This window comes from Rhyacophila brunnea, unplaced genomic scaffold (assembly GCF_057557595.1).
Source record: "Rhyacophila brunnea isolate RB1 unplaced genomic scaffold, BYU_Rbru_1.0 scaffold_6, whole genome shotgun sequence".
In the NCBI taxonomy this organism is placed as follows: domain Eukaryota; kingdom Metazoa; phylum Arthropoda; class Insecta; order Trichoptera; family Rhyacophilidae; genus Rhyacophila; species Rhyacophila brunnea.
Window position 1 is genome coordinate 32064253 of NW_028233276.1, and position 12573 is coordinate 32076825.

The 12573-nt window shown below is 30.4% G+C and overlaps 1 protein-coding gene across 1 annotated transcript in view; it reads right to left on the reverse strand.

Annotated features, from left to right (window-relative positions):
- Window positions 1-674: 674 nt before the first annotated feature.
- The window catches only part of LOC147065567 (uncharacterized), a 97748-nt gene continuing 85849 nt past the window's right edge, over window positions 675-12573 (reverse strand). The window contains exons 5-6 of the mRNA XM_085956666.1: window positions 2265-2477; window positions 675-983 (exon numbers count right to left, since the gene is read on the reverse strand). Of these exons, the coding sequence (XP_085812792.1) occupies window positions 804-983; window positions 2265-2477 (393 nt within the window). The 3' untranslated portion in view covers window positions 675-803. The remainder of the gene's footprint in view (window positions 984-2264; window positions 2478-12573) is intronic.

The following is a 12573-nucleotide window of genomic DNA, read 5'->3' on the forward strand; positions in this document are numbered from 1 at the left end:
AAACCAAGGCTCTATTCTGTGAGGACCAAATGTTGTTTGTTTATTAACTGGGTTTTCTTACTGACGATATAAAATCATTATAATAAAAGCCATTTTTTGTTTCTATTTTGGATATTTATTGTAACATTAGATATACCAGGGTTCATGAAAGAATATAACGATATTACATCGATGTGTCAAATTATTGTTAAAAATCGATAATAAACCTTTACTAGACAATTAGCATAAACTTTCGTTTACTACAAAATATGTTAAAAAGAAACAGGTGAAACATTGTAATATCATAAAAATCTAATAATAAAATTACAGCATAATCTTTCATTGAATAAATTAATAACTTGTAAAATGTATAAATTATTTTTTTTATTATTTTACGTAATCCGTAAATTTTTCTTATATAAATCTTAGTCATGGCAAAAATTTATAATATTATACTATAGCACAAAGAAAAAAAAGAAATATGATATTGAAAAAATCGTTACTTAGTTTATAACTATTTCTGGGTATTATTGTTTTCCTAAAAATTTTATTTTTTTATTTTATTGCAGACCATATTTAATAAAATAATATTATTAATTATAAACTTTTAAAAATAATATGTACCCGTTATTTAATATTTAGGATTAATAGTTGCCTTTTTATTCTTTAGTTTAAAAATAAAATAATACAGTTCTCAAAGTAAAGAATTTATTTTTTAAAAAATATTTATCATTTTGAAAGAAAATTTCTTTGCATAAAGAAAATCTTACATAAATATAAAATTACAAATGGCGAAAGTAATATTAATGTTTCAATTTATATTTTTATCTTATTTCGTTGGCCAATCCACTTGAAGCAGTAGTGGTGACCTTGACAGGTTTTTTCGTAGTTTTTGGTTTTGCGGTGGTAGTGGTGGTGATTGGATCCAAGCCTTTGATAGAGAAGACTCCTCGGAAAAGTGGCCGGAAGAGGCGCAAGAAGGCTTGGTACCGTTCAGCGGAGCTCTGGAATAAATATTTAAAAAATAATTAAGTAGATAATATTTTCAACGCTCATAATAGCGTCTTCTCTCTATCAAATTCTCAAATGTCCAAATTCACGTAACCTGTATCAAAATTGACCATACAACCTATACCCCACCATTGTCATTCTTCAACTTGAATAAACGTAAATATAGTTGGCAGAGGACACTGAGGCGTTATAAATTAAAAACACTTGTTTTTCACCATCACAAATAAATACTCAACTTTCCATTAATTGTCATCAGTCGTGGAAATCTTATTATGTTTTGTGTCTTCTTATAACACTATAAAAAAGGGAAAGTTGAGTAACTGATGGGAAATACTCGACGAACGAATAATTTAAAATTATATGAAAAGGTGGATACACAAACGTTATCCTGTATTGTTGCCTGTGATAAATTGTAGGATGTAGGTATCAGTTGATTTGAAGATAAATCATTGACATAATAAAGAGCCTAATATACAAAAATTAGAAGGAACATGCCACGCTCATCCTTTTCGTTAGTTATTATTTTTAATTTTACTGATTTCATTACCTATTAAAATTAGTGACCAATTTAGTATGGTTATAGACTGCTTAATCAGCAAACCAGCTAACAGCAATTTTGACCAAAAATGAGGTTTTAACGGCATTTTATTATAAAGCATGTTTTCTATGCTCACATAAATTTCAAAAACTCCTAAACCTCCTAAAACTCCTAAAATAAATGCGTTATCGTTCTTCACACAAAGCAGCCAACTGGTGCCAAATTTCCAATATCGTAAATGGAACAACTCCCCCCTTTACATAATTTTTCTTTATATATAAAAGGGAAGCTAAAATATTGTATTACCTAAATCATAGTGCATCTTATTTGTAAAATAAAGTACGAGTATTATATAGTGTATCTTTGGAATAAAATTGTTAAATTCCGCTCGATTGTTAAATTATTATGTTATTTTGCCTTCCTGAACAATTTTCCCAAATGGAGTTAGCCGGTTTGTAGATTAAGCAGTCGTTATGTGAAATTTCATCCTTGTCATTTATTTTTTTATTTTATTTTATAATTTACAATTTCAGTTAAGAATTGTTTAATTTGCATTAAGTATAGTTTTTTGAAATTCTAAAAATTAAATTATTTTAACAGATGAGATTAAAATATATTTTTCCGGAAAGAGGTATTTTGAAAAAAACAATGATAAGAGTGCAGCAAATTAAAAAAAAAGTTTGATAAACTATATATTAGTGGGTATATAATGAACAATCAAATAATAATTTGTCACCTGTATGACGTTGCCTACGATCTTAGAAGACCTAATCAGAAGGGACACGGATGGACCAAACAGGGCTCCGGGGAAGTTCAGAGAAACCCTGTTGCGGTCGAACACTGGGATGTCTTCTGTAGTTGTGGAAGGTCGGGACCGGGGACGGACGGTAACTGATCGCCGCTGGAGTTGGTGATGGTACTGGTATTGGCTCTGGCTCGGGTTCTGATTCTGAAAGGAATACACAAATTATGATTTATAACATTTACGAGTATAGTGACATTCAAGCGAAATACAGTAGGTATAGATAGTATGAAGTCATATAATTATTGTCATACAAGGGTAGGATTTTTTTGATTAAAAAAATGTAAAAACCTCGCTTGTACGAAGTAAGAAAATAATAAAAATAATTAAACTAATTAAAATATTCAAAATAATTAAAATACTTAATTAAAATAGGTACCTAATTAAAATAAATGAAATAATTGAAATACCTATGTAATTGGAATATTTAAAATACTTAACCATAAGGAAAAATATATGCGAATGTAAATTTAAAAGACAAGAGTCTGTTTTGACGCATTGTTTTGGTTATTTAAGCCTCAATTACATTGAGCTTCTTTACGAGCTGTTTATTGGCGAATTTACAATCTGCCTGTAAAGTCGCCCAGTGTAATCATCGAATAAGCTAATAAGCAGGTTGTAAACACCCTACCGAGAAAAGTTGAAAGCCGGTCAACTTTACACGCTACACGCTGGCGTGTGGGCCTACTGCGTCTGCGCAGTAGAGCGCAGTACCAACCTCCCGGTAAAAAAACGAACTACGTTCCGTCAAAATAGTCGCTGGCTTGTGGCTTCTCAGCGAATGGAAAGTTTTGTGTGTAATCATCAATTCACAGTAGCTGAATCGCCTGCTTTTAATTTCGCCAATAAACAGCTCGTAAAGAAGCTCAATGTAATTGAGGCTTTACGTAAGATTATTTGTGAATTTACGCATTTTTATATATAAATAATAAATAATGATTGTTCATTGTATTGTATTATATTATGCTAATAACACTATTGCAAAGTGTTTTTATCTCAGTGCTGCCATAAGAAATAAGTATAATATCTCACACTATTTAGATAATGATTATAACGTACTACTAATACATTTGCAATTCAAATAATTGACTTTCAGATATGTTAATCCCATAATCATTTGATGATTAGTAAAAAAAAATCAACTTCACTTTCATAATATAATAATATTATGTATATTTAGTTTCCATCTTTATAGAATAAGGTTAAATTCAGTTTTAAAATTCCAAGTGCAAGTTAAATCAACCGGTCAATAGATATGAGTCAGTTTTTTTTGGCAACACTAATCAAAGCTCTTGCTATTAGAGTACTTCTAGCTATTTTTATTAAAATAAATTTGCGATTATCGTTTTACTGTTTAAAACCACCACTCAAAATAGAGTCTATATGATATAAGCATTTATCGTGGGAGACAGGCGACACTAGTTGTTGATCATTTAAATCATTTGCGTCAATCAAAACGTTCAGTCTATCCAGCTAACGATATGGTTTTTTTTCAAGTATACTTTAAGAATGTATAGTTTTTTCCACGATAATTTCAACATTCGTCTACATACTGCCGCGGAAAGATGGTATTATATTTAATTGTATAATGAAAACACAGTTATATTATAACCAAAATAATTTAGAAAATGTTTAAGGTAGTAAGTAGCCATTTGAGTGTTGATTGTGTAATTCACAAACATACCTAATATATATTTAACTATCTACTAAATAACTAAATGAACAAAAAGATTAAGTTTTTCAGAAATTTACCAATAATATCACTCTCTAATAATATTAGTCGATTATTGTACACATACACATTTAAAATTAAATTCGTTCAAGGATCCCAAACCTCTTACCATAAATAATTACAAAATAAAAATAACTTTTTATATACAACGTTTTTAAATTTTCTGTTGAATTATTATCAATTTGCTCAAACTTGTACTTGATATGAAGTAAATAAAAAACAAACAAAAAATATAGAATACTGAAATGTAATTTTTATTTCCATAATAACGCACGTTTTGTTGCTAGGACCACCCACTTAGCAACCAATAATAGTGGATTGGATTTCGGATTTCTTCCGAAATAACTTTTTATGCAAAGCAGAATTAACTGAAAATGAATTCAATTCTACTTAAAGATGGCTGAAAGTATTAAAAGAATGCATTGGCATCGTGTTCTGATATTTTATAAAGGTTTCAATTGTTTAGCTAGTCGGAAAGTTAGTTAAAAATCGATTGCAAGATTTGTACTGGATAAATAACAACCGGACAAATAAGAATATGAGCTAATAAAAAAACGTTGTAATGTAAAATAAAACCTACTACGATAATTATTAGTGATCATTGATTATAGTATTTTAGGGAAAACGGTTCCGGATCCGGAAAAACCTCATTCGTCAGACACGGGTATTTAATGGAGTTGTTTTTGTAACCCGTTATTTCATTTTCCGAATTAAAATTTTTATTTTAAAATTGAGTGGACTTTCATGAGTTCCTAGGATAATTTACTATTGTATTGTTTATTCAAACTATAAAGTTTTGTCGGTGACAATTTGCCAACATTCATGGGATATATAAAAAAAACATTATCTCTATATATATAAAAATCTCGTGTCACGATGTTTGTGGTCGAACTCCTCCGAAATGGCTCGACCGATTTTTATGATTTTTTTATGTATATTTTTTAGGTATGAGAATAGGTCAACAAGTATATTTCATACCGCTAAATGATTAGGGTATCTCTATCCAGAAAAATTTTCTTTTATTTTTTTGACAATTTTTTTTTTGTATTTTTTTTATTATTTGACATAAAAAAATACCTATAACCCCAAATTTTCACTTTCCTATCCCTAGCCTCCCATTTTTTATACGCGTTTTTATTATTTTTGTATGAACAAATTTATCCGTCGTTCGTATTTCAAACAGAACGAAATTATTTATGTTGTTGAATGACAGATGGCGCTACGTCCGAGAAGAATTCAAGAGAAGCGTCGCGTCATTTTGACATTTCATTCGGCATATCACAACGCAGTGCGTGCAAAATTTTGTACGATTTATTTTAATTTATCTATTTTTATGTGCGTGTATTACAGTGCACAATGCCAGCAAGACGCAAGGGGGGCCATTTGGGCCTTCGAACGAATAAAGCAACAAACATGCGAAATATTAGAGCAGAAAGAACAGACGAACAAATCAAACAAGATAACAAAAACGTGCGTGTTAAGCATGTCGCAATTGCATGCATCCCAATCACAAGAGGCACGAGCTGAACGAAATCAACAACGACAATTGGAACGGAGCCAAGCGCGTCGCTTCGTAGTTAACACACGCAGAGAAAATGGCCGACAACGCCAACAAGTACATCGAAAATTTACATCCGCTTCGTTCCTTCGTCTCGCATTCGAGTACGAGCCATATATTGAATATTCCGCTCATCCGAAAGTACTGATTGGTGCTATGGACAAAGAATGTCCCCATTGTCATGCGCTCAAATTAAAACATGAGTCAGCCGGTATGTGTTGCACATCAGGAAAAGTGCAACTAGCAGACATTGAGATACCACCAGAACCATTGAACGGTTTGCTCATCGGCACGGTTCCAGATTCAAACCTGTTCCTGAATTCCATTCGCACATTCAATTCATGCTTCCAAATGACTTCGTTCGGAGCAACAGAAATAGTTCACAATACTGCGGCAAATGGTCAACAATTCCATTCTACGTTCAAAATCAAAGGCCAAGTATACCACAAAGTAGGCTCATTGCTGCCAATGTCAAACAAACCACATAAATTTTTACAAATCTACTTCATGGGCGGTGAGGACATCAATCATATGGATGCACGTTGCGGCTACAATAGCCTCAATTCGCCTAATGCCAGGCGCATCGTCGGCGAACTGGACGCCCTGTTGAATGAGCACAATGAATTATTGAAATTCTTCAAAGCACACATGCACGAATTGCAAAGTGACAATCACACTATTGTCATCAATCCTGATAAAACACCAGCTGGAGAGCACGTACGTCGATTCAATCCGCCTGTTGTTGACGACATTGCTGGAATCATGGTTGGCGACCGCACATCGACGCGAGAAATCGTGATTCGAAGAAGAAACAATAATCTGGAGTTCATCGCTGACACACACCGTTCATACGACGCTCTCCAATATCCGCTAATTTTCTGGAAGGGACAAGACGGATATTGCATAAACATTAAACAACGAGATCCTGTCACAGGTAATTCATTCATTATGAACATCATTACTCATTTTGAATTGAGAAAATGAATGGTTGATGTTTTTTTGTTTTTATCGGCGGTCATCGTCTACAGCGCTATATTCCTCTTTCTGTCATATATCCCATCCCCACACACTTACGATACATTCGTTATTTTTTATTTAACAACCAAAATATTCACTAGAAATAATTTATATGGCAAAACAACGTTTGCCGGGTTAGCTAGTAACTTATATAAAGATATTATGTGACAATTTCTGTCTCTTGACACAGAGTCCTTGTTTCAAGATACGGAATCCAATGAGATTATTAACAATTAACGTTTTACAGTAAAATTATATTAATGATTATATATTTTAAGCAGGTTATACACAACATTACATAGCTATTACTACTGGTTTAATTTACAATCACTACAAAGAAGTCATGCTTGTATAAGTAAGTTATCGAACATTAAATTTAAAAGTGTGATTTGCTCCATAATAAGAATTGAAAAGGATGAGTGAATTTCTTACAACTTTAATATCAAATAAAGTATATTAATATAGTATACAAGGAGTGACAAATGTCAGCATCGAATCGTTAAGAGGAGTTAAAATGATAATTAGCCTGAAAAATCAGGTTTATATGTTAATAAATACAATATACATGAAATATATAAAAATATAAACCGGTTATATTGAAAAAAAGACATTACAAGGCTAGAAACTTCAATCTCTAAATTCCAAATCCCAGGATGATAGCATCCCGATCAATTTTTGAATCTATAATTCCGAGATTACAATTACTCAAATCGCAAGTTTTAAATAAAATAGTTAGGTATCGGAAAAAATGTTAATTAATTATCAAAAGTTTTTTATGAACATGCGTGAGCACTAGTAGAACATATTTATTGGTTGAATATTTTACGCCGTACGCATAATCGGGGGGAACTTTTTAAGACACTAGTTAGTTGCCCAAATGCGTACCATGCCAGTTTTGTTTTTCGAGCAATCTCGTCATACATACCTCCGTCAAATTGACATGTGTTGCCATGATAGACGTAGTTGTTGACCCCCTTAATTTGAGTATCATTGAAGGGGATTTATTATTACTTTTGACTTCGAGAGATCTTTAAATCCACTTCGCAATTTCTGTTTGCAAGCTTCTATATCATGCACTGGAGGTCTTTTGGGTCTTTAATATGACCCTTACTGTAAGAGAAATAACAAACACTACTAGTAGTAAAACGAGGTACAGAAAGCTGTATATTGGGCATGGCGTAGATAGACTACGACAGAAACCAATGGATAAGGAAGGATATAAGAGTATATGATATCATAGAGGTCATAAACCTGATGAAATGGGAATGAGCTGGATATGCATTTCGGCGTGTGGAAAAACACCAAACAAATGCAATCAGATAGTGGGTACCAAACGGGCATTAAATGACTGCAGGGTTACTCTGAAACCAGCTGGATTGACGAACTCATAAAGTTATGTACACCCGTAATAGAACTAATCTAACTAATCCACAAGGACTAGAGGCTGAGAAGATTTAAAGCAGATAGGGGAGACCTTCATCCAACGGTGACATCGACCACAGCTGATGATGAAGATTAAACGTTTTATTTGACGTACAAACATTTCCCTTTTAATCGTGTTATAATGTTTTGTTTTGCAAAATTTCATATATTTTTACCGATATTTAGATTCCCAGGTCAATAATCCCAAATCCCGAATTCCAAATCAAAAGTGATGAAAATAAAAGCATAAGATGTTCACCAATGGCAATTCTTGGAATTCAAGTCTTTGACGAATCGTTCGAATAATATATAAACAAACTAATCCATAGGGCATGGTAAATAAATACAATGATTAATTAATTAATTATAAATCTTAAAACGTGAAGGGCATAAGAAAATGTAGCAACGGATAACCTTGATAGTCAATAATATACTGATTGATATCAGCATGGAACTCCATTATGATGTACTTAAGTATCAGTTTAGTTTTTTTTTAAACTTTACTCTTGCTACTGGAAGCATATTGAGTATTCATTTGTATTTTCAATCAATGTAGTCGATATTGTCGATAATGGTTTTCTTCGCGGACATTAGATCGCCGAAGACATTTTTTATTCTATTTTATGGGCATTGTTATTTTTTACTACTCCTATTAGTTTTATCTGATAAAAATATACACCATAATTTATATAATATGTAATATAATATAGTATATATGTGTGTAACTATGGATTTATGAAAAGATAGAAAATCGACTAAAATAACGATTGAATTTAACATGAGTTACAAAAGAACGTACGAATATGTCAGAATGCAATCTTTCGATGAGATATAGTAAAATATATAAATTATTATTGTCTATATTGTGACAATGTATATTATAATACATTTCAGGAGAACGTTATTTTTTATATTTAAAAAAAATGGTATACTCAATCCATGTATTTTCAGTGATAACTCTTTTATATAACACTTTTTTTTGAATATTCCGAAACCATTTTTTTCATATCGTCTTGTCAACATCTTGAATTGACAATTTGTATTTTTTACCAGTACGTAACTTAAAAAAATGATTTTGAGTTGATATAATATAATATATTTAATATATTATGAGGAAAGTGCTGTAAATATTTTTAACGGGTCCGGGGATTGAATTTATTATTAGAACACTCGTTTCATCCCCATTGAAGATACCTGGAACGTTTGATAAAATTATATTTTTATACCTAAATTTTAATTGGTACTCATTCCTAAAATATACCAGATAATTTATTGAGTTTTCTTATATGACTTTAATAATATTTCAAGTGATATATTCATATTTATTAATTTAGTCAATATTCTTTTAAATGATATTGAATATATTGATGTTATTCAAAAGAGAAAATAATTATTGTTTAATTTACTATTCTTGTTTATTCAAATCAATGAGTTTATTATGCATTTCTAATTTTTATCACTTATCACAAAAAAATATTTTAATAACACAATCTTTAAGAATTGTGTCATCTAAACTGCACCATAAATTAATTATTTATAGTATTTTTAATGTTCTGTTATAATATGTTGCATTAATAAAATATGTGTGATTTAAATGCTGGTAATAGAGTTTTGTTTTTATAAATTACTATTAGAAGATTTCTAATATATTAAAAGAGGAAGAAAGTCTCAGTAAGAGAGTTCCTGTTAGAAAACATTGGTTGTAAGATATACGGAAATCGGTGTGAAAGATTAGTGAGTAATATTACATTTTAATTACAAAAACGAATACTTGCTTTACGTTTCCTACTTTGTGTGTAAAGTAATTAGTATGCAATACTGCAATAAACTATCGAAAAATCTAGTCAACAATGAAAATACTTACACCTGTGTTAATAATTGGATAATTTCAAACAGTTAATAAATCTTGCGATTTTAATAATATAACAAAGAAGTTTATATTTAAACTCAACTGAAAAAACTATCTTACAATAATAATGTTTCGATATTATTAAAATTAACAATTAAACATCACCTCTAAGTGGGATTTTTTTTGTTCTGAGTAAATCGAGATTGAAGATTGTGTCGAATCTAGAGTAGACACATTAAAAAATAAATATGTATTGCGAAGCCTAAAATAATGACACTCATATTCATTCTCAGAGATCACGTATGAATGAACAGATCCGAAAAAAATTTGTAGTTGAGTATAGTCAGATGAGAAAAATAATGAAGAAAATTCTGAAATACACTCGTGGAAATGACGGGTGAAACTAGGAATCCACATACTGTATTTCCCTTCCTCGCAGACCTAAACGCTGAGAAGAAAATTGCGACAAAAATTTTTAAAAATCTAAATAAAAAAAAGTGTAATATGGCATATTAACCGATTTCTCATAAAGTCTAAAGCTTAGCTCCATAAAAATACCCTAAATATTATTCTTCGATCTTATTTTAGAATCACTTTACATTTACCTAGGTGCATAATATTATGTTGAAAATATGTTTTAATTAAGAATATACAAGAAATAATATGGATCATTGCTATTGTTATTTTGATTTATTTTTGATTCAATGTGGGATAAACAATATTTTAAAATCAAAATGCCAGTCATACTCGCTAAATAATTTTATATTATATAGATCAACAAAGCCTTGGTCTTGGGCGCCACTTTTTATTAATTCACGCCACAGTAAATTGACGGTGTCTGTGCGGGCACTCTCAAGTAGATAATTAAATTTGCATACTTAAAATAAATGACAAAAAATAATGCTATGTACTGACTTCAATATTGTGTATAAGGCCGTCATATCGGAAGAAAACTTACAAGTTTAATATTATAAAAATGTAATATTTTCTAGAAAAACAATAATCATACTATCATATCATGTTTGGGGCAAAAAACAAGATGGAAAAAAATGATAATAGCATTGATCTAAGTAATCTAATCTCACCTAATTTCACTGTACATAAATATTTACTGCGTTTTGCATTAAAAACAGTTTGTGTTACTTTATCTGTGGGAGTTGAATGTTTTTAAAACATAATATACTCAAAACAACTACATACCGTCAAATTATTATTTTCAAAACAGTGTAAGTATTTGTTGATCAATATATTATTTACGTTATTATTATACATATTTATTGGCGAACAATGAACAAAAAATACGTTATATTATATCATTGAAAATAAATTGTTGAAATATTGCAAAAATGTTAATGCATTGTCATCGTCAATTAGCATTTAAATATTCCTAACATGGAAAAGTATCGAATGATTCGCTACTAAGCAAAAGTGCTGATACTTTTTTGACATAATTTTTCGGTAACATGTTGCTATTAGGGGTTGCACTACTGAATGAATATAATATGTATTTTGGTATTTCTTATTGAATAGCGGTATTAATACCGGTATTAGAAACAAATAAGTAATTATCAATAAATACAACTATTAAAATCTATTTAACATACTATTCTATAGCAAGCTGAAGAACCTACCTACATTTATTGTATGTATATTTATTATATGTAGAACTGGTAATTTTTAAAAAAGTTCGAGTACAGAAAAATCGTTCTGAAATTTAACGTTTGTTTGATGTACTTATCAACGTTGGATCAATAGTATGTTATAGAATACATTTGCCATGAATGTTTTGTTTTTAGAAATATGTTAATTCGCGACTATTCTATAAGTATATTTGAGAGATTTTGTTTTAATGTTGTTTAATTTTTGTTGGTTTCACTCGATATATTTTGTATTTTGACAACATTAAACTTATACACTAAATTTAGTAATATACAATATAGTAGTAAGTAATGAAAAAATAACATTAAATTCATTTTTGAAAACGTATACGTGTGTGATTTCTTAATACCGAAAATACCGGTATTTTGGATTTTTGAAACCGGTATTTTGGTATCGATAAACAATTGAATACCGGTTTTGAAATACCGGTATTGCGATCCCATGTTGCGATGCAATGAAATAGAAATGTCAACGTTTGGTTTACTGAGTGGGTTACAACCCTCAAACGTATAAATAATAAAAATAGTAAACGACAGTGAGGGAAAGCTCACACTCAATTATTATGGAAAAAAGATTTGCGAAGATGTTGTGTCGATATCTATTTATTACACAGACTATTGTACAACACTAGTATCATTAAAATGACATGGAATCTGGTCATCACGGTCAACCAGAACTTGGTGACACTTGCCTAATGAAATCGGAACTAGCAATTACAATAATAAAAATAATTAAAACTTGAGCAATACTTACGGCAAATACCTTAGAGATATTTTATTTTCTAATATTGTTTTCTAATGCTCGCTCAATTTCGAAACGACGCTATCATTTGCCAATCCTCGGCAGTAAAATCACTAAAACATTATTTGAATAAAGCGATGAACCTGTTGTACAAATTGCAGTTTAATAACTTAATGTGATTGGTCGATCAGTTGGAGCTGGTTGTTTACTGTCGCTTTCTGCTTTAATTACTGGTATTGTGAATTCTACAAACAATAGGTTTTAA